Raw genomic sequence first — 21,023 nt, forward strand, 5'->3', positions numbered from 1 at the left:
TGTCAGCTGTGTGGCTTTGGGCAAGTCACTTAATTTCTCTGTGCCTCAGTTACCTCACCTGTAAAATGGGGATTAAGACTGTGAGCCCCACGTGGGACAACCTGATGACCTTGTATCTACCCCCGTGCTTAGAACAGTGTTTGGCACATAGTAAGCGTTTAACAAATCCCATCATCATCATTATTATTATTATTATAGGGGGTGATCCAGGCCACTGGGCAGGCCTGGACTTTTGCCTTCTTGCACACACCAGACACCAGACACCACCCACCTTCCCTCCCACCCTGGTTGGTCCCACATGGGTTGGGTAACAAAAAGAGTCAAGATGCTAGATGAACTAGTAGTCACTGCATATAAATGTATGTGCCAGTCATTTATATACATAAGTACGTGAGAACCCTCTGCAATGACCAAGCCTTTATTAGAATGCTGTGGTGAATTTGGAAAGGCTCCAGAAGGGGCAGTGACAACATTACAGGGATGGAAAATGAAATCTAGGAGGAAATTATAAAGGGGTGGCAATTATTTAGCCTGGGGAAGATAGGGAAGAAGGGTGGCTTAATTACCCCCTTCATCTATATGATGGATAATTAGAAGCAGATCTGCACAACAGGAAATGAGTTTAAATTGTGGCAGGCCGGATTTATATTAGATATAAAGGATTTGATGGCTGTGAGGATTGTAAAACAGTGTAATGGGTTTCTTGGGAGGACCCTGAAATCCCCCGCTCTTCGGAGCACTGAAGTACAGGAGATAAACCAGGCTGTTTGGGGTCAGATCTGGGAGAGTTTCTCCTCCAGGACTTAAATTTCTCAAACCTCTGGATGTGTTTGTGTGGCTGAAAAGGCCAATGCAGAACCCACAATACTGGCCTCATTGTGTACCCAAAAAGACTCCCCCCGTTGTGCTATTTTGTTTGATGTTTGCAGCACCTGCACCTTCTTATCTCTTGTTCTAGGAAGTTGTTGTTCAAAGAGCCACTCATTTCCTGAGAGTTGTGCACCATGCTGTCCCATCCTCAGCTACTGATTCTCGTTTTTAGCTGGGATGCAGCATTGTCTGAGGTTTTGTTTAACTGTGATCTTAAAATGTTCTCTCAAAACATTTCCTCTCCTCTCCCAGGCTTTGGTTTCCCCACTTTAGCTGTTTCAGAACACTACCGTCACTCATTTTCCTCCGGAGAACGGGGTTAAGGTGTGTGTAGCTTCCATCTTGGGCCTATGCGTGTGAGGTAAATGTATTGGAAACTGGGAATTTGCAAGAGGAAGGGATAAATGAGTGATTGTAGGTGTGTAAATATGTTTTGGGGAAGTGTGTTGTTCTGCTCCCAGTCTGTGAGCAAGAAAGGAGTTCTCCCTCTTCAGGAGATCAAAGGAGAGCAAGAGAGATAGAGTGTGTCACACTCACCTAGCCACACACGGGCACACAATTTATATCCCACAGTTGATCACTCTTTCCACTTTCAAAGCCTTACCGAAGGCACATCTTCTCCAAGACGTGTTTCCCAACTAGTTCCTCATTTCTTCTTCTCTCACTCCCTTCAGCATTACCCTTGTACATAGATTTGCATCCTTTATACACCCCTTCCTCCCTTCAGAGCCCACAACACTTCCCTACATATCGGTAATGTATTTATATTAACATCCGTCTCCCCCTTTAGACTGTAGGCTTGTTGTGGGCAAGAAAGGTATCTTCCACTCTATTATACTGTATTCTCCCAAGCATTTAGGACAGTGTCCTGCACTCAGTAAATGCGACTGGTTGATTAACTCAGAGGCACTTACAAATAAATCCCTTCTCTGTGTTTTCGTTGGCATGGAGTAACAGGAGTTGAGAACCAACTGCAGAGTGTGGGTTCTGCTACTATAATGGTAGCCCATAAGAGCCAGTGAAGTTGTGAATTCTACACAAGAGTTGGCAATAACTGAAGCAGCTGCGTTAGGCTGGGTTTCTCTTTCCTTCTAACATTGCGGATGCCAATGTTTCTCTGATCTGGGTGTCCTCCTCACAGACCATAACGGCAAACAATCACCTTTTTCGAGTAGGCTTCTTCTGTGAATATTCCTACTTTTGTTAATATCCATCCAGTCCTCTTCCCACATTCATTGAAGTGTTTTAGACTTCAAGGGTTTTAAGTGTGGTTTGTTTTTTTCTTAATTCTTTAGTTACGTGGCAGCAAATACAGATGGCAGGAGAAGTGGTGTGGTCTGATGGATAGAGAGCACAAGACTGCCCACTTGTCTGCTGTGTGACTTTGGCCAAGTCATTTAACTTCTCTGTGCCTCAGGTTTCTCATCTGTAAAAGGAGGATAAGAACCTGCTCTCCATCTCCCTTATACTGTGAGCTCCAAGTGTTTGGCACACAGTGATCACTTAACAGATACCACATACCAAAGTTATCGTGGTCCATGGCCAATATTATTTGTATTTAATTGTATTATTTAAAAGTACCTGAAATCATATGAAGGCACGATAAGAAATCAGCTTCTTAAGTACTGTACATAGTGTTATTTATTGAGCATTTACTGTAGACAGAACATTGTACTAGGCATTTGAATGTATAATACAGTGTTGTTAAACATTTTCTCTGCTACGGCTACAGATTGTGAGACAAATCTTCATGAGAAAGTTTTAGAAGTAGAAATCCTTCAAAATACTCTGGAACAATTAAAAAAAATAAGTCAATCTTAGGAAAGTTTTCCATATTCAGAACAATTAACACCACACTACCATGAGAGACAGAGACAAAGCCTTCAATAGAGAGGGAACAGGTTACAGGTGAGCCTCCTTAAAGCAGAAGCACTAAATAGGACCTTACAAGCGGGGATGGGATGGTAGATGACTAAAGGGGGACTAGGATAGGAACAAATTCTTCATTAAAGTCCTACCAGGGTCCCTCTCTCTCCAAAAACTAAAACAGAGCTGCCCCAAATTCTTCCCCTTATGGAGAGAGGGAGGGGGAAGAGACTTTAAGCTCCTCCTCTAGACTGGAAGCTCGTTGTGAGCGAGGAATCTGTTTATTGTTATATTGCATTCTCCCAAGCGCTTAGTACAGTGCTCTGCACACAGTAAGTGCTCAATAAATGCGATTGAAAGAGATTGAGAAACAGAAAGACAAAGAGATATTGAGAGAGACAGACAGAAAGAGATTGAGAGACAGGGAATGAGAAAGAGAGATTGAGAGAAAGAGATTGAGAAATAAAGGGAAAGAGACAGAAAGAAAGAGATTGAGACAGAGAATGAGAGAAAGAGAGATCGAGAGAAAGAGAAAGAGAGATTGAGAGAGTGACAAAGAGATTGAGAGAATGAGAGACAATGAGAAAGAGATTGAGAGACAGAAAGAGATTGAAAGGAAAGAGACACAAGAGGCAGAAAGAAATTGAGAGAAAGAGAGATTGAGACAAAGAGATTGACAGAAGAGACATTGAGAGCCAGAGAGAAAGAGACACTGAGAGACAGAGAGAGATTGAGGGACAGAGAGATATTGAGACAGAGATTAACAGAAGAGAGAAAGAGACATTGAGAGATGGAGAGAAAAAAACACTGAGAGACAGAAAGAGAGATTGAGACAGAGAAAGAGATTCACAGAGGAGCGAGACATTGAGAGCCAGAAAGAGAGATTGAGACAGAGAATGAGATTGACAGAAGAGAGAGACATTGAGAGACAGAAGGAGAGATTGAGAGACAGAGAAAGAGATTGACAGAGGAGAGAGACATTGCGAGTCAGAGAGACATTGAGAGATTGAGACAGGGAAAGAGACTGACAGAAGAGAGAGACATTGAGAGCCAGAGAAAAAGAGACACTGAGAGACAGAAGAGAGAGATTGAGTCAAAGAGATTGACAAAAGAGAGAGACATTGAGAGCCAGAAAGAGACACCGAGAGCCAGAGAGAAAGAGACACTGAGAAACAGAGAGATTGAGATAGAGAAAGACACTGACAGAAGAGAGAGACATTGAGAGACAGAGAGAGAGATTGAGACAGAGAAAGAGATTGACCAGAGAGAGACATTGCGAGTCAGAGAGACATTGATAGAAAGAGATTGAGAGGAAAGAGACTGACAGAAGAGAGAGACATTGAGAACCAGAGAGAAAGAGACATTGAGAGACAGATAGAGATTGAGACAGGAAGGAGACTGACAGAAGAGAGAGACTTTGAGAGACAGAGAGAAAGAGACATTGAGAGGCAGAGAGAAAGAGAGATTGAGACAGAGAAAGAGATTAACAGAAGAGAGAGACATTGAGAGCCAGAAAGAGACATTGAGAGACAGAGAAAGAGATTGACAGACGAGAGAGACATTGTGAGTCAGAGAGACATTGAGAGACAGAAAGAGATTGAGACAGGAAAGTGACTGACAGAAGAGAGAGACTGTGAGAGAAAGAGAGAAAGAGAGATTGAGACAGAGAAAGAGATTGACAGAAGAGGGAGACACTGTGAGTCAGAAAGAGATTGAGACAGGGAAAGAGACTGACAGAAGAGAGAGACACTGTGAGTCAGAAAGAGATTGAGACAGGGAAAGAGACTGACAGAAGAGAGAGACTGTGAGAGCCAGAGAGAAAGAGACATCGAGACAGAGAAAGAGACTGACAGAAGAGAGAGACACTGCGAGTCAGAGAGAGATTGAGACAGGGAAAGAGACTGACAGAAGCGAGAGACTGTGAGAGCCAAAGAGAAAGAGAGATTGAGACAGAGAAAGAGATTGACAGAAGAGAGAGACACTGCGAGTCAGAAAGAGATTGAGACAGGGAAAGAGACTGACAGAAGCGAGAGACTGTGAGAGCCAGAGAGAAAGAGACATCAGGACAGAGAAAGAGATTGACAGAAGAGAGAGACACTGCGAGTCAGAAAGAGATTGAGACAGGGAAAGAGACTGACAGAAGAGAGAGACTGTGAGAGAAAGAGAGAAAGAGAGATTGAGACAGAGAAAGAGATTGACAGAAGAGGGAGACACTGTGAGTCAGAAAGAGATTGAGACAGGGAAAGAGACTGACAGAAGAGAGAGACTGTGAGAGCCAGAGAGAAAGAGACATCAGGACAGAGAAAGAGACTGACAGAAGAGAGAGACACTGCGAGTCAGAAAGAGATTGAGACAGGGAAAGAGACTGACAGAAGAGAGAGACTGTGAGAGCCAGAGAGAAAGAGAGATCGAGACAGAGAAAGAGATTGACAGAAGAGAGAGACACTGCGAGTCAGAAAGAGATTGAGACAGGGAAAGAGACTGAGAGCAGCGAGAGACTGTGAGAGCCAGACAGCGAGAGAGCAAAGGAGAGACTGATTTGATTTCCATGGGGGTTTCTGCGCGAGGGAAGATTTGGGCCTTTAGCCGCCGGGCGGCTCGCAGCGGGGGGAGGGTGAGCCAAGCGTGGAGCCGGGCCCGACCACCTGTGGGGCGGTCCGGTCCCGACCGGTCCCGGGCGGCGGGAGCCCCGCGGGCGGCTTGGCCTCCTCGCCTCGGCCGCCTCCTCACTTGCCATTGGCTGCGGGGCGGGGCCGCCCGTCACGTGGGGGCGCGGCCGGCCCAGCGCCGGGGCCGCCATTTTGCGGGAAAGTTTAGGGGGCCGCTCGAGGCCGGAGGCGGGCGGGCCGAGGAGGGAGCGTCGCCGGCCTCCGCCTCGGACCCCTCGCCTCCTCCAGCCGGGGCAGGGAGGGCGGAGGAGGAGAGGCGACCGACGAGGAAGGAGAAGTTCGGGGAGGGGGGCGCGGCCAGCGGGACCAGGGGCGTCCCCGCCTCGGCCCCACCGGGCAGGACCGGCCCTCGGGCCCCCTCACGAAGCCTCGTCCCGGCCTCTCCCGCTCTCCCCGGCGGCGCTCGATCCTGCGGGGAAAAACCCGCCTCGACTCCCCGCTTCTTCCCGCAGACGCTCCTCGAAAAACTCCCCGACCTGCGAGACGACCCCGGCGTCGGGACTGGGGGGGGGGGAGGGTGGTCTCCCACCCCCTCGACCAACAACTTTTCCGGCCAGATTTTTTTTCAGAAAGCACCAACTGGAAGGGAGGAAAAAAAAAAAAGAGAGCCGCCTGGAAGCTGCCGTCCAGTCGAAGGAACTTCCTCCGCGGGAGTTGTGTTGACATTCCTCTGCGAGAGTTGTGTTAAAACACTTTATTTGGGACTTGGGGGGGGGGGGGCGTCTGTGAAAAGGGGTTGTTTTTTATTTTCCTAAAGATGCCTGTCAGGAAACAAGGTGAGAACTCATTGTGCAACATTGGATCACTGGGTTGGCTTTCGGTTTCCTGATATTTGATCGTATTTTCCCTACCTCGATCGAGTCAAAATTAGGGCGAATCAGTAGTATTTTTGGCAGGGTAGTTAACGTCCGTCTCGACTCACGTTCGGAACAGCTCTGCCGTTTAGCCCCGTCGGCTTTTTTTCTGGCTGTTGAAAGATCATTTCCACCAAGTCTTGTCTTCCCGAACACCTGTGTGATACTTTGCCAGCTCCCCAGCCCGTTGTTGGGCGGGGATCGTCTCTCTCTCTTGCCGAATTGCAGATTCCAAGCGCTTAGTACGGTCCTCTGCACCCGCTGAGCGCTCAATCAATACGATTGAGTGAATGAAAGTACTTCCAAGCGCTTACTACAGTGCTCCGCACCCGGTAAGCGCTCAATAAATGCGATTGAATGAATGAAAGTAGTTCCGAGCGCTTAGTACAGTGCCTTGCACCCGGTAAGCGCTCAATAAATACGATTGGGTGACTGAAAGTACTTCCAAGCGCTTACTACAGTGCTCCGCACCCGGTAAGCGCTCAATAAATGCGATTGAATGAAAGTAGTTCCAAGCGCTTAGTACAGTGCTCCGCACCAGGTAAGCGCGCAGTACGATTGAGTGAATGAAAGTAGTTCCAAGCGCTTAGTACAGTGCCCTGCACCCGGTAAGCGCTCAATAAATACGATGGAATGAATGAAAGTACTTCCAAGCGCTTAGTACAGTGCTCTGCACCCGGTAAGCGCTCAGTAAATACGATTGAATGAATGAAAGTACCTCCAAGCGCTTAGTACAGTGCTCCGCATCCGTTAAGCGCTCATAAATGCGATTGATTGAATGAAAGTAGTTCCAAGCGCTTAGTACAGTGCTCAGCACCCGGTGAGCGCTCAATAAATACGATTGAATGAATGGAAGTGCTTTCATCGGGAGTTGAACGAAAAGACTGGGCAGAGGAGGGAAATGGTTTTAAGGACTTCCAAGCGCTTAGTGCAGTGCTCTGCACCCGGTAAGCCCTCAGTACATACGATTGAATGAATGAAGTAGTTGAAAATATAATGGTGATATTTGTTAAGTGCTTACAATGTGCCGAGCACTGTTCTAAGCGCTGGATATGCTTTGCTTTGGACTAGCGAGGTGACTGTTGAATCAGGCGATTGAATTGTGTTATGAATGAGAGATTCCAGTTAATCTCTTCCTTGATAGGCACCTTTACAACTTTACAAGGTGGTGGAAGTGTATAACAACTGGGTTCCCATCTTGCCCCCTTCCCCGCCCCCTCCTAGAAATCATAAATGTTTTAGGCACTTGAGGGAATGTCAGTTAAATAGCCCGTTGGAGAACTGCGAGGGAAACATTTGTCAGGTGTGGAAAGAAGTTCCTCAGGCTAACCTGAATGATTACATCAAAATTTGGGAATGCCTCGGAGTTTAGATTCAATACCACAGGGTAGGTGAAAAGTTTGAGAGCCCCTCTTGGACATCTCCTTGGTTGTAACTGGGTAATTTCAGTGATGCTTTTGTTTTTCTCTCAGATACACAACGAGCTCTGCTCCTCCTGGAGGAATACCGGTCCAAACTGAGCCAAACAGAGGACAGGCAGCTCAGAAATTCAATAGAGCGTGTCATCAATATCTTCCAGAGCAATCTCTTCCAGGCTTTAATAGGTAGGAACTTCAACTTTGTTCAGTTTTTCGGTTAAATGGGCTTCAAAGACTTAATGCTTGTTAAATCTAGGTAATAGGTAATAGCCTTCTTAATTTAAATAGAAGGGACTAAATGAATCACCGTGATTTCAACAGTTTGAATTTTATTTTCAGAGTTCTGTAGTTGGATGAGTATTTTCTTCCCACCCCGCACATTATGTTAAAGTTTATTGATCGGAAACATTTTATCTCCAAGTCAGCTATCTTCTAACAGGTTTTGCTGTTTGCCTTAGCTCTTAAAGTTTGCATGTTCCTTGCATTACTTTAGGTCATCCAAGTTAATTTCGGTGTTAAGGCTGGATCTGTACTCACCAGTGCCTTTCTGTTTGGTTAATGAAGTTGTTTGTTATGTCTGAGGAACCTAGAAAGTGAGTTGAACGAAAAGACTGGGCAGAAGAGGGAAATGCCATTGTTTTATTTTGTTTTCCAGTATGGACTTGGCCTTAATGCCTTTTAAAATATTGTTTAGTTGTACTTATGGTCATATGTGTTATCAAGTCATAGAATGCTGATGCTTAAACAGATTTAAGTGAAAGGCCCCTTTCTTTTAAAAGTTCAGAAAAATTCTGAATTTCGGATGGCTTATTTGAAGGGAGATTTACATAGGTGAGTTTCTTCAGATCCCAAATTTCATACGTATACAAACGAAATCCATATCTAAGCAGAATTTTGGGTGCTGTAGTAGGAGGAGTATTTCAGCACATCGTGAGGTGCACCACACTAATTGGGTAATGCATATCAACTTAGGAAAAATAGAGAATGACTTCTGAGAATGGAATAGTCTTTTTGTGTTGTGACTAGATTCTCGTGTGCCCTAGGCTCTCTCCTGTTTCAGAGATGGGGTGAGGGACCCTAAACTTAAGAATAGACAGTATTTTCTTGTCATCCCTGGCAATAAAATCCTGAACAAACCCATCATATAGTCCTACAAATGATATTTAAGAATAATCGAAGTAAATCATATGCGATGTGTAGTTTAAAGTATGAGTTGCTGGATTTTTTTTTTCTTGGTGCTTTGCAGTGTACTTTGCTCTAGAGGTTAGAGTTGCTTTTCCTAATTACTGAATAGAAGTCTGACTTATCCCTTGGTTTGTAGAGTTGAATAGTTGTTTTTTGGGGGGCGGAGGGTGGGGGACTGGAACACATTTCCATATGAAATCATCAATTTTGAGTAGGTATGTATTGAAAAAGCCAGGTTTTAGTGAACCTGATACTCAAAATATATAAAGCTTTTGACTCATTTCTTTACTCTAGAAGAGTTTATAGCCCATAGACTAAGAGGTAGACAGAGTTAATGCTCAATAAATTGTTCACCCCAGAGGACCTTGAAATTATTGTTTTTTTTCTCCGTGGTCTTTAAACATTTGTATTCTGCTACGGCCCAGTAGGTTTCCAGTTTATCAGCCCCCTTTGCAAACCCACCTTTCTCTTGACATTGAGAGCCGCAGTAGCCCTCAGTTTTTCCCAAATTGCATAAGAAGAATTCGAGGTATGGCCGAGCATCTCAGATGCTGCTGGATCAAGTAGTTCTCATGAAGTAGGTAAGCAGCACGGTTCTGGGAAACAGGAAAATCGCAGCTCTTCTCTTGGCCTGCTCTGTGACTAGTTCCTTCATCTCCCTGGGGGCAAGTTCCTTATCTGTAAAATGGGGATAAGATACCTGCTCTCCCAGCCTCTTAGATTGTGAGCCCCACGTGGGACAGGGACTGTTTAATCTGACTGACTCGCTTATCTACCCCAGTGCTCAATATAGTGCGGAGCCCATAACAAAGGGCTTAATAAATGTAAGTGGGTGGCCTTTTTTCTGCAGGTACTGAACTAGTGCTTCTTAAATGTCAGGTATTAAGTGCCAAAAAAGGTCTGATTACTTGTTGCTTGTAATGTGGGAGCCATTGTTGGGCGAAATTATCTGTGGAAAATTCTGAGAGGTGTGTTTCAGTGAAACTCATTCTCATCTATTCTACTCTGCTCTTTTATAGTTTTCGTAGTGGCACTGTTAGTCCAATAGATGCATTTTTAGTTGCTCTATCTTTTAGCTTGGGTATCGTACTTTTGAAATTCCTCGGGTTTAAAGAAATTGTGTCCAGTGGAATTCGCTTTGTAGCTGAAGACACTTGTTGCTTGTGGTTTTGCATGGAGTATATCAGTGCTGGAGTGTTCAAATGGAACACATTTTATGAGCATTCATAGTAAAACAAATATTCGTGTAGAGTTCTATCATAAAATTAGGTATCCCAAGTTAATCTACGAAAACGTTTACCCATGGATTTTTAGGGTAAATGTATGGGAGTGAGGCATCACTATTCAGATGGCTTTGTAAAAGTACGTGCAACTTTTTAATATGAATTATTGACAAGGTTTGAAGTTTTATGGTTACTCCTGTAAGATCAGAATTGGCTAGGATGATTTTCATTCAGTTTGGTTTTTTTTTTTTTTTGAGTACTGTAGAACATCTCTGTAGTACTGTAGAGCATTGTTGCTCTTCTGGGATGAACAAAGATTATACGAGGTTGACAAAGTGGTAAGAGTGTTTATTTTAATTTTAACTATGTTTCTTGCTGCTGGACTAGTGAAATTTATGGGCTGATCGATTTTTGGCATTTGGCAAGGCTGCGTAAAAGATAAATGTCTAAAAAGGAACTCATCTTCTCAGCCCAAGCCTGTCTTCCCCATTTTTGTCTTCACTACATAACACTGCCTCACAAGCCCACAACCTTGGCATTATCCTCATTTTATCTTTCATTCAACCCACATATTCGGGATTTGTCACCAAATCTTGTTAGTTCTACTTTCACAGCGATGTTACAATCCACCCTTTCCTCTCTATCCAAACTGCTAGTATGCTGATGCAAGCATTGCACCTATCCCTCCTTGACTACCACATCAGTCTCCTCGCTGACCTCCCTGTCTGTCTTCTCTCCAGGTCATTTTTCTAAAAAAAAGTTCAGTCCATGTCTTCCCACTCCTCAAGAACCTCTACTGATCGCCCAAGCACCTCCACATCAAACAGAAGCTTTTTACCGTCAGCTTTGAAGCACCTAATTGGTGCTCCTTCCTTCCACACCTTGCAGATTTCCTGCCACACCCAACCTGCGCACTCTGATCCTCTAATACCAACCTATTCATCCTACCTCGATGTCACCTATCTCAGGGAAGCCCCTTGGTGTAGAGGTTAGAGCACAGGCCTGGGAGTCAGAAGGTCATGGGTTCTAATCCCAGCTCCTCCACTTGTCTCCTGTGTCACCCTGGGCAAGACACTTCTCTGGGCCTCAGTTACCCCATCTGTAAAATGGGGATTGAGACTATGAGCCCCACAGGGGATAGGGACTATGTCCAACCCGACTTGCTTGTATTCGCCTCCATGCTTCATTCAGTGCCTGGCACACAGTAAGCGCTTAACAAATACCAGAGTTGTTGTCATCTCTGCCAACTCCCTGCTCACATACTCCCTCCACCTTTACTCACATACTCCCTCCACCTTTATAGCTGACAGACCACCACTCTCCCCACCTTCAAAGCCTTATTGAAATCACCTCCCTTCTAAAAGACCTTCCCCACTTAGGCCCATATTTTCCTTACTTCCTCCTCCTTTTGCATCACCTACATACTTGATCTTCTTCCTTTAGACCCTTGATAGGAAGCCCTCTCTCGGCCCCATGGTACTTAGGTACCTATCTATAGTTTATTTTAATGTCTGTCTTCTCCCTCTAGACTGAGCTGCTTGTGGGTAAAGAATGTGTCCACCAACTCTTGAGTACTGAGTACAGTGCTTTGCCCACAGTAAGCACTCAGTAAATACCACTGATTGCTTGTTAATCATGAGCCTGTAAAGAGTAGTGTCAGCTTGCAGTGCTTCATCTCGGACCAGGAAGCTGTGACCCTTCTGAAGCTCTGAACGTTCTGAAGCTGTGCCCTGTCCCCAAGTGGGCTGAAAGGTGGTGCTCAAGAGGAAAACAACTGCAGGTGTTTTGTTCTGGGAGTCTTTAACTTACTCCGTCAATATTCCGATGGTTTCCTTGGCAAAAACTGCCAGATACTCATTCTTATCGTAAAATATAATTCTCTCTCCAATTCCGGACCCTTACCTCAAAAGAAAGATTTGCATATTGTTGAGTTTTGGATTAATACTAGAGTTCAGTTCACCTAAGATCACTATGTATACATCATCAGATAGATGTCAAGGGTTCCTTTAGCCATCTGCATCCTTTGCAGTGTCAGAAATGAGTATTCCTATCAAAGAAAAAGTTGCCATGCAGATTTTTTTCTGCAAATCATGCAAATCAAATGAAATTTTTGAAATTTGAATCCAAATATTTTGCTACATTAGAAAGAGAAACCAGTAACTGCTCCTTAATTATGCATTTATCCCCCAAAATCCATTCCCCACAGATAATTCCAGGTGATTTCTTATTGCGCACATACACATTAATATGAAAAAGTATTTATTGTATGGAGTCTAGTAATGTTAGCTTTTAAAAGTATTTGGTATTCTACCTTTTTGAAGCACTCTTGATGGTCTTAATTAGAATTAAGTGGAGAAAAGCTCAGATTGAGGATTGGCTAGGATAAGATTTGAATTTGGTGGGGAGGGTGGTGGGTTTTCCGATATGAAGGGGGAGAGAGTTCCAGCTGGAAAGAAGCACTAGAGCATATGTAGATGCTTCGGGTGTCAGAGGTGAGGAGTATGTCAGAGGTGAGGAGTACCCAAGCAGTTAAGTGATCTAGGAGTGCTGAAGTAGCAACTGGGGGATTACAGGGTTGTAAAATGAGAGATTAATCCGGAGAAGATGTGATTTCAGAAAGATCTTAAAGATAGAGCAGCGGTCCCTCAGATCTGGAGGGACTTCCAGACAGAAGGTGAGTCACGACCAAGAAGTCGGCAGTTGGAGGGATGAGAACAAGGCACAGTTAGTAGGTTGGATTGAGAGAAATGAAGTGTCAAGATAAATAAGGGGAAGAGAGACAATTTGAGTCTCATGAAGCCAATGATTAGGAGTTTCTGCTTGATGTACAGTGGAGTGGGCAACCATTGGACTCTTGAGAAATGGGAAGACTTGCACAGAAAAAGATAGTTTTGAAAAGTGATCTGAGTAGCAGTGTGAAGTATGGAGTAGGAAATAAGTGAGGAAGAGGCTGATGCAGTGGTTGAGTTGGGACCCCTTGTCTACATCCTCTCTCTGACATGAAAGGAACCACTTTCCCTTTCATATCTGACAACCCACCACCCTCTCCAACTTCAATACCCTCCTAAAGCCACATCTCTTTCAAGAGGTTTTCCTTGACTAAGTTCTCATTTCCCCTTCTCACCCCTCCCCTCTGAGTCACCGATGTATTTGGTTGCAGACCACTGAAGCACTTTGATACACAACACTCTGCCATTTCCCTGTCTGTAATTTATTTTAATGTTTGTCGTCCCTGTAGGCTGTAAACTCTTTGCAGGCAGAGATTGCGTCTTTCAACTCTGTTGTATGATATTTTCCCAAGCACGTAGTACGGTACTCTGTGTACAATTAGCGCTCAGTAAATACTTTTATTCGATTGTGATAAGTGTCTCAATCAGCTTGGTGGCAGTTTGGATGGAGAGGAAGGGTCAGATTGAGATGTTCTGGAGCAAATACTGATAGGATTTGATGACTGAATATGAGAGATGAAAGGGACAGAAGAACCATGGATGATGGCAAGGTTACAGGGTGTGAGTGACAGGCGATAGGGGTATTGTCAACTAAAATTGGAAAGTTAGAGAAGATAAAGGGTTCATTTTGGGGCATGTTGAGCTTGAGGTGCCAGTGGAGACATCTATGTAGATATGGTCTGGAGATGAGATTGAACAGGAGGTGGGACCAGGGCTAGTGAGAGAGATTTGGGAGTCATTCATGGCCAGAAGGATTAGCTTCAATCATAATTCAAGGAGAAGGCATTTGGAAGGTTGAGAAGGTGTCGGGCAGAGTGGAATCCATTTGATTTGGTGAGCATTGGTGACTTTTTTGAGAGAGCAGTCTCAGTGGAGTGAAGTGGTAGAAAAAGGATCAAGGAGGATGATGGAAGAAAGTGGAGACAGTGGGTGTAAACAGGCTGTTCGAGGAGTTTAGATTGGAACGGTAATAAGATGGGTTGTCAGCTAAGTGGTACAAGAGAAGGAAGGGGGAAGGAAAGTAAACAATGGGGCAGAAGGGTATGGTCGGAGAGGGAGCTCAGAGTTAGAAATGGAAAGAACCATTCATAATTTCAGAGGTGGAGGAGTGCCAAGGTGTGAGTAGCTAGCTGGTTTTTTTCTATGTGTGTTTGCGTGTGTGTATAGGAATGAAAACTGTTTAGTAGGTTATTAAATAAGAAAAACTCATTCTAATCTGTTAATGTGGAAAAAACATTCATGTGACTGTGAGGTTCCTTCCCGCCTGAGGAAGATGGTATTCAAAGAATCTGATGTGAGAGTAATTGCTTTAAGACTGAATGAAAATCCCCATCTGCAATGATTTTAAGGAATTATGGCAACTTTTTTTTTGGTTGTCAATGTTCTGGGAACAAATTAACCTAAAATCTTGAAAAACTACTGAGGCAGATAAGATTTAAGAGCATTTTGTTAAATGCCTTGAAAGCAGGAAGATAGACACTTAATTGTGCATATAAAGGCAATCAATACTAAATCTAAGATGAAGGGTTGCGTCTTTTTTCACATTTCCTGTGAGTACAGCTTTTTCAGTTTTGCTCATATGTGGGATTGTTACATTTCTGAAGTCCATTCCTTCCGTTTCTGTGTTGATTACTTATTAAATCTGAAATCCCTAATCATTTTCTCAAAGTATTTTTTTTTCCTGAATCTTTCTCTTAGAGTGTATAGTTGGCAAATGGCAAATAATTCCTTTAGATTAATTCTGTCCATATTAGTAGCACTGACTTCAGTGATATATAGCACAACAAAGCTTTTTTAAGAAACTTAGCGTTAGTAAGTATAACATTTTAAATTGCCCCCTGCTTTACAGTTGAAGTAGCATTTTGGGCACTTTCACTTTTTTTCTTTACTCTTTTTGAGGAGTGGTAAAATCAGTGTTCTATCCCTGTGAAACCCTTCCAAGGGAGACCATTAAAATGTTGAGAAATTATGAGTATCTTGTAAACTTTTGAAATGCCATTCATGGTGAGGAGATATGGCATGGCTTGAGGAGACTGCTTTGAAAACTACTCCATTTAAAGATAAATGCCACTTTTTTCATGCCAAACCAAAGGCCTGTTTTTCCTACTCTGTAAACCGTAGTACAGCATGGAATAACACATGCTTTCTGGTTGTTGTATTTTAGAGTGTAATGGAGCTGCAGAAGATACAGGGAAAAGCAGCCAAAGTGATCAGTGATGGGAAACTCCAGTATGATACAGGGAAGGACCAATATGAACTTTGAAGGTGGCGGGTTCAAAACAAAAAGAAATCCTTTTTTTTGTAGAGTGCTAAACCTGATATTCGTTACCACAGCAATTTGTGCTGGCAGAAAATATTCGATAGGTTCAAGAATGGTTTGGGTAAATTAATGGACTAGCAATTTGTATTGCATTACTAGAGGGGGTAAAGTTAGGGCTATTAGATGATACAACTTTCACAATTAGGAAAGTTGTCAAGGAAACACAGAATTTCTTCAGTCATCCTATTGCAACTGTTAGAATTCTGGGTAAAATGTACCTTTGGTTTGACCCTGGAATTAGCATTTCTTATCTTCATGTGTCTTGCCTAAAACAAGGCTTAAAACACTACCAATAGGAAAGCAAGAAATGCGTTAATATCTTGCAGTCTATAATCTTAAGTGAGGCCTACAAAATTCTTGATGTGACATGCAGATCAGTCTAAGGAAAATCTCTGAAGGTGGCAGCAATATGTCATTGATATGTCTTTTTCCCCCCACCCTGTAGCGAGCCCTTGGGAAGAATAGCAAGCTGGCCACATATGAAGACATCGCCGTAGCGCTGCCTTTTGTGAGTCACAACCACAATCCAGAAACATGCAAAATGGTTGTAATTGTGGGGTTTTCCTGGAGAAGAGTACAAGCAATAAAGGGAAGGAGTTACAATTCTCGTCTCTGCATGAGTTATTCTGAAATATGACACAGGAATTTGAAGGTTCCACCATAATCCCTATCTTCAAGAAGGACTGATTGTGGAAAATACTGCTTTCCAATTGTTGGCAATATTCTAGCCGACATTCTTCAGAGTTTGTTAACCATGAGAAGCAGCGTGCCCTAGTGGATAGAGCACCTTTCTGGGAGTCAGAAGAACCTGTCTTTTAATCCCAGCTCTGCCAATTGTCCGCTCTGGCCTTGGGCAAGACACTTCTATGGCTCAGTTACTTCATCTGTAAAATGGGAATTGGACTGTGTCCAACCTGATATTCTAGTACAGTGCCTGGCACATAGTAAACACTTAACAAATCCCATTAAGAAAACCTGACCAAAAAAAACAAACCCAACAACAAACAACGTCCTGAGTCACCCCGTGGCTTCAGGCCACAATGCGGACAGCAGATATTAGGTTCAGAAGTGCAGGGTGAAACACCAAGATACCTACTGAATTCATCTTGCAAATGCTGTTAAAACTGTCAATCAGTAGTATTTATTGAGCACTTATTGTGTGCGGAGTCCTGGACTAAGCACCTGGAAGAGTATACTGTAACAGAAAATCCCTGCCAACAAGGAGCTTGCACCATCACTAATAATAACAATGATAATGACGGTATTTAAGCGCTTACTATGTGCCTAGCACTGTTCTAAGTGCTGGGGGAAGATACATGTTTTCTGTGGTTGTCCCACATGGGATTTGAAGATGAGGTAACTGAGGCACGGAGAAGTTAAGTGACTAGACCTGGGTGTTGAACACTGCTGAGCAGATGTAGCCACTCACAGAAGTGCATCAGTGGAGACCCTTAAGAATTCCATGGTTCACCATTTCCGTATCACCTATGGAGAAAAAGCAAGATGTGGGTCTTGTCCAGTCCTTTTCAGCCCAGTCTAGTTGTACTATATGAGGACTTGAAGATGGACATGGAAGTTTGTCAGAATGTTTTGATATTCAGTTCTTCCAACTCAGCGTACGGTAAACACATCAAGATGGTCATTCACCGGCCACTTGTATGCAATAACATTACTTTGGAGGTTGTGTAAGGGAAGATAGGAGGCAGGTGATGAAGTGTGTATCAGTGTATATTCACATACAGTGACTACAGTAGGCTCGGAGAGAAATGAGCTTTTATACCCACCAGTGCCAGTGAGACTCTACACAGGAATGGGTTGGGCAAAAGCTGGATTTATTAAACCTAGAGCTACTCCACCCTTGAGGCTTTTGGGACCAGGAACGGAGCATGCAGGATATCTAGGGTGTCCCACTTCCTTCTTATCGTCCCTGGGGATAAGACCCATTATAATGGAGTAGGATGAGCAGAACTCTGCCTTCTCAACTTGTAGAATGCTGGGAATATTGAACGTAAAGTTGGCCCTGCCTGGAGCAGTGAAGAGCCTGAGCTCCCTTCCCTTCCGGCAGTCTTGTTCTGGTGTTTTTACTGGTGATTAGGATGATGATTTTATCGAGTCACCAACTTCGCCGAGTTTGCCCCCGTTTCTTTCCCAGTACGTCTGTCCTGTGTGCCCCTTTCCCTGCCTTTTAAATCGTGACTCTCCTAAGGACCATTCATGTTGTTTGTTTCAGATCTTTGTTTTTTTCCCCAGTACTCAATATCAGTGTTTTGCAGGAAGTGCCCAATTGTATTAAGTGCTTTCTGTGTGTCGAGTACTGTACTCGAGAAACAGCGTGGCTCAGCGGAAAGAGCACGGGATTGGGAGTCAGAGGTCATGGGTTCGAATCCCGGATCTGCCACTTGTCAGCTGTGTGACTGGGCAAGTCACTTAACTTCTCGGGGCCTCAGTTACCTAATCTGTAAAATGGGGATTAAGCTTGTGAGCCTCATGTGGGACAACCTAATTACCTTGTATACCCCAGCGCTTAGAACAGTGCTTTGCACATAGTAAGCGCTTAATAAATACCAACATTATTATCATTATTATTATTATTATTATTATTACTGAGCGCTTAGAATACAGTAGAATTAGTAGACACAGTCCTTGTCTTGAGAAGCATACAGTCTAGTGGGGGGTGGCAGAAGTTTAAATAAATTACAGTTAGGGGAAGCAGCAGAGTATAATATATTCATAATTGCTTTGAGGGTGGGATGAGTATCAAAGTGCTTAAGGGGTATGGACGTAGGTCCATAGGTGATGCAGAAGGGAAGACTAAGGTGGGGAGATGAGAGGTTAGTCAGGAAAGACTTCCTGGAGGAGAAATGATTTTAGCTGGGCTTTGAAGATGGGAAGACTAGTAGTCCACTGAATGTGAAGGGAGAGGGAGCTGCAGGCAGGAGGGAGGATGTGAGCAAGGGGCCGACATGGAGAGAGGCGAAATCCTCGAGCAGTTTCTTGTGGTCTTTCATCGTGCTCTGTGTGCCCCTCGGGTTGGACAGGAGTGCACAGGGCTTAATAGGACATTGTGATTCTCCCTTCCATCCTCTGCTTACTCCCAGAAAGCGACAAATTTAAATTGCCCACACTTGATCCTCACCTCAGTAATGCCGGCTGGTTGTGTAAGGAGAATGAAGGATAGCAAGATAACCAAACACCTGCTCTATGGAGAGCTGGAAGTGGGAAGTGGTTTATCTGCAGCAAGTTACATTTCCTATCGCTTAATACACTGTGCGTGCAGGTTATTTTGCTCTCTGACCTAATCCCCTTCTCTCCACTCTCTAAGGCTGTACTGGTCATCATCCATGATATTGGAATGCTTACTGTGTACTAAGCATTTGGGAGAGTACAGTACAGCAGAATTGGTAGACACGTTCCCTACCCACAATGAGCTTGCAGTCTAGATGGGGAGACAGACATAGGAAAAGGGGTAAAAACCCCAAATTCAGCCTCTTAGTCTTCCAAAGGATATGCTTACCTTCTGGATTAAATGACCAAGGGCTACCAATTTTATTAGCAATTTGAAAACTTTTACAATTTTGAAAGACCCAGGCTCCATATGGGAAGTACACTGTATCAGCCTCCTCACTAATCTCCCTCCCTCCATTTTTTTAAAAAAATGATATTTAAGTGCTTGTGGTGGGTCAAATACTGTTCTAAGCATTGTGGTAAATACAAGTGAATTAGGTGGGACATAACCCCTGTCCCGCATGGGGTTTACAGCCTTAATCCCATTTTACAGATGAAGAAACTGGGGCACAGAGAAGTTGAGACTTCCCCAAGGTCACATAGCAGACAAGTGACGGAGCTGGAATTAGAACCCAGTTTCTTCTTACTCCCAGGCCTGTGCTCTATCCACTAGGCCGTGCCGCTTCTCACAGTGTTTCTCCTTTACAATATATACTACACACCGTAGCACAGATTATTTCTTTTAAGTGTCATTTGGCAAACATCTCTCCACTACCCAGAACTGGTTAATGGCTTCCCTTTACCCTCTACATCAAAGTCTCCCAGTTAGTTTAAAGGCTGTCTACCCACTTCCACCATCTTCTATTTCTACTTGCTTTACCCATTATTCCCCACTCCTTCAGTAGCTTATTTTCACTGTACCTGTCTCTCAATTCTTCTGCTTTTGCCCACTCACTCAAGTTCTCCTGGCTTGTACTTTCTCCTTCCCCAAATCTGCCAGACCACAGCTCTCCTCATCAGTCAGTGGTATTTATTGAGTACTTACTATGTGCAGAGCACTGAACTAAGCACTTGGGTGAGTACAGTACAACAGAATTAGCAGTCATGATCCCCGCCCACAGTGAGCTTACATTCTATTCAGAGTCCTTCAAAAAGTCTCACCTTCTTCAATAAGCCTTCCCCATTTAACCCCTAATACCCTAAACTATACAAACACACCATTTATTTCCAACACTTAACTGTTTATTTATACCCATCCTCAGCACGTGTATATATTCAGTTGTGTATTTGATTTTGATTATCAAGCAATCAATTGTATTCATTGAGCGCTTACTGTGTACAGAGCACTGGACTGAATGCTTGGGACTGTTTAACAGAATTGGTAGCCATGTTCCCCATCCACGAGGAGCTTGCAGTCTCCAGTGGGAGGCAGACGTTAAATAAATTATGGATATGTCCATAAGTGGTGAATGGCTGAGAGTGGGATTTTGCTGATTGGAAATATTTTTTATGTTTGCCTCTCTCTTAACATGTAAACTCTTTTTGGGCACGAAGTACATCACTTGGTACATTTGGTAACCTTAGGGCACCCCAGAAATTCTGTTACTCTTGAGTAGTTTCAGCTGTTCCTACAGCTTCAACTATAAACCTTAAACAACATCAGGTGTCAGGAAAAGATCACCAACAATGATATCTTGGATGCTGTCAGCTCATCAGCATGAGGTAACATTGATAGCTGCACAGTTTTGCTGGATGGGTTGTGAGAGGAGTCTGGATAGCAGAGAGAGAGACTCAAGTGGTTACTGTAAAGTGAATTGAAATGTCAGGCCCAAGGAGGGAGAGAAGATCAAGGATTTTAACAACCTAGTGAAGCATAGTCTTAATGTGATATACTAGCATATTGCAGAGAGACATAGCAGCAGACATTAGCCTGGCATTTGGCAATCTGGAGAAGGGCTTTCTCAATAAAGATTTGAGGAAGAATGGGAAACAGGAAGGCAGATTGGAGAGCAGACAATTGCTGCAAGTGGTAGATCCATCAGCATGTCAAAAGGCGTGCCTTGAACATCTGTAGTAGATTGACTGGAGTGGAGGTTCTTGTCAGTCCCACAGGCTCTCCCCATCAGTAGTAACATCCCTGAATCAAAGGGCATATGTGTGGAGCGTTCATTAATTCCTTTTGCATTTTTAAATTTTAGTTCCCTTTGACACATGAAAAATACATTTTGAATGACACTATTTCATTTCAGCTAACTGTAGGTCACAAGTGACTTTGTCTTTTATCACTGCCCTATATTCATAAGTCAGGAATCTGAAATCCAAATTGAGTTTAAATGAGTAGTTTGTAAAATTTAAAAGCAGGACTGAATTTATGAATTAAATACCATTGAAAGTTTGTATCATATATCTGTCAGATGTTATTTAAAGTTATACAGGAACTCGAAT

At 43.5% G+C, this 21,023-nt stretch overlaps 1 protein-coding gene across 4 annotated transcripts in view; it reads left to right on the forward strand.

The window, feature by feature from the left end:
- The first annotated feature begins 5,539 nt into the window (after window positions 1-5,539).
- DLG1 (discs large MAGUK scaffold protein 1) overlaps window positions 5,540-21,023 on the forward strand; it is a 203,694-nt gene continuing 188,210 nt past the window's right edge. For all 4 annotated transcript variants that reach the window (XM_029069103.2, XM_029069104.2, XM_029069105.2 and 1 more), the window contains exons 1-2: window positions 5,540-6,181; window positions 7,732-7,863. In XM_029069103.2, coding sequence (XP_028924936.1) covers window positions 6,163-6,181; window positions 7,732-7,863 — 151 coding nt within the window. In that variant the 5' untranslated portion in view covers window positions 5,540-6,162. The remainder of the gene's footprint in view (window positions 6,182-7,731; window positions 7,864-21,023) is intronic.

The sequence above is a fragment of the Ornithorhynchus anatinus genome, chromosome 7 (genome assembly GCF_004115215.2).
Source record: "Ornithorhynchus anatinus isolate Pmale09 chromosome 7, mOrnAna1.pri.v4, whole genome shotgun sequence".
Lineage (NCBI taxonomy): Eukaryota > Metazoa > Chordata > Mammalia > Monotremata > Ornithorhynchidae > Ornithorhynchus > Ornithorhynchus anatinus.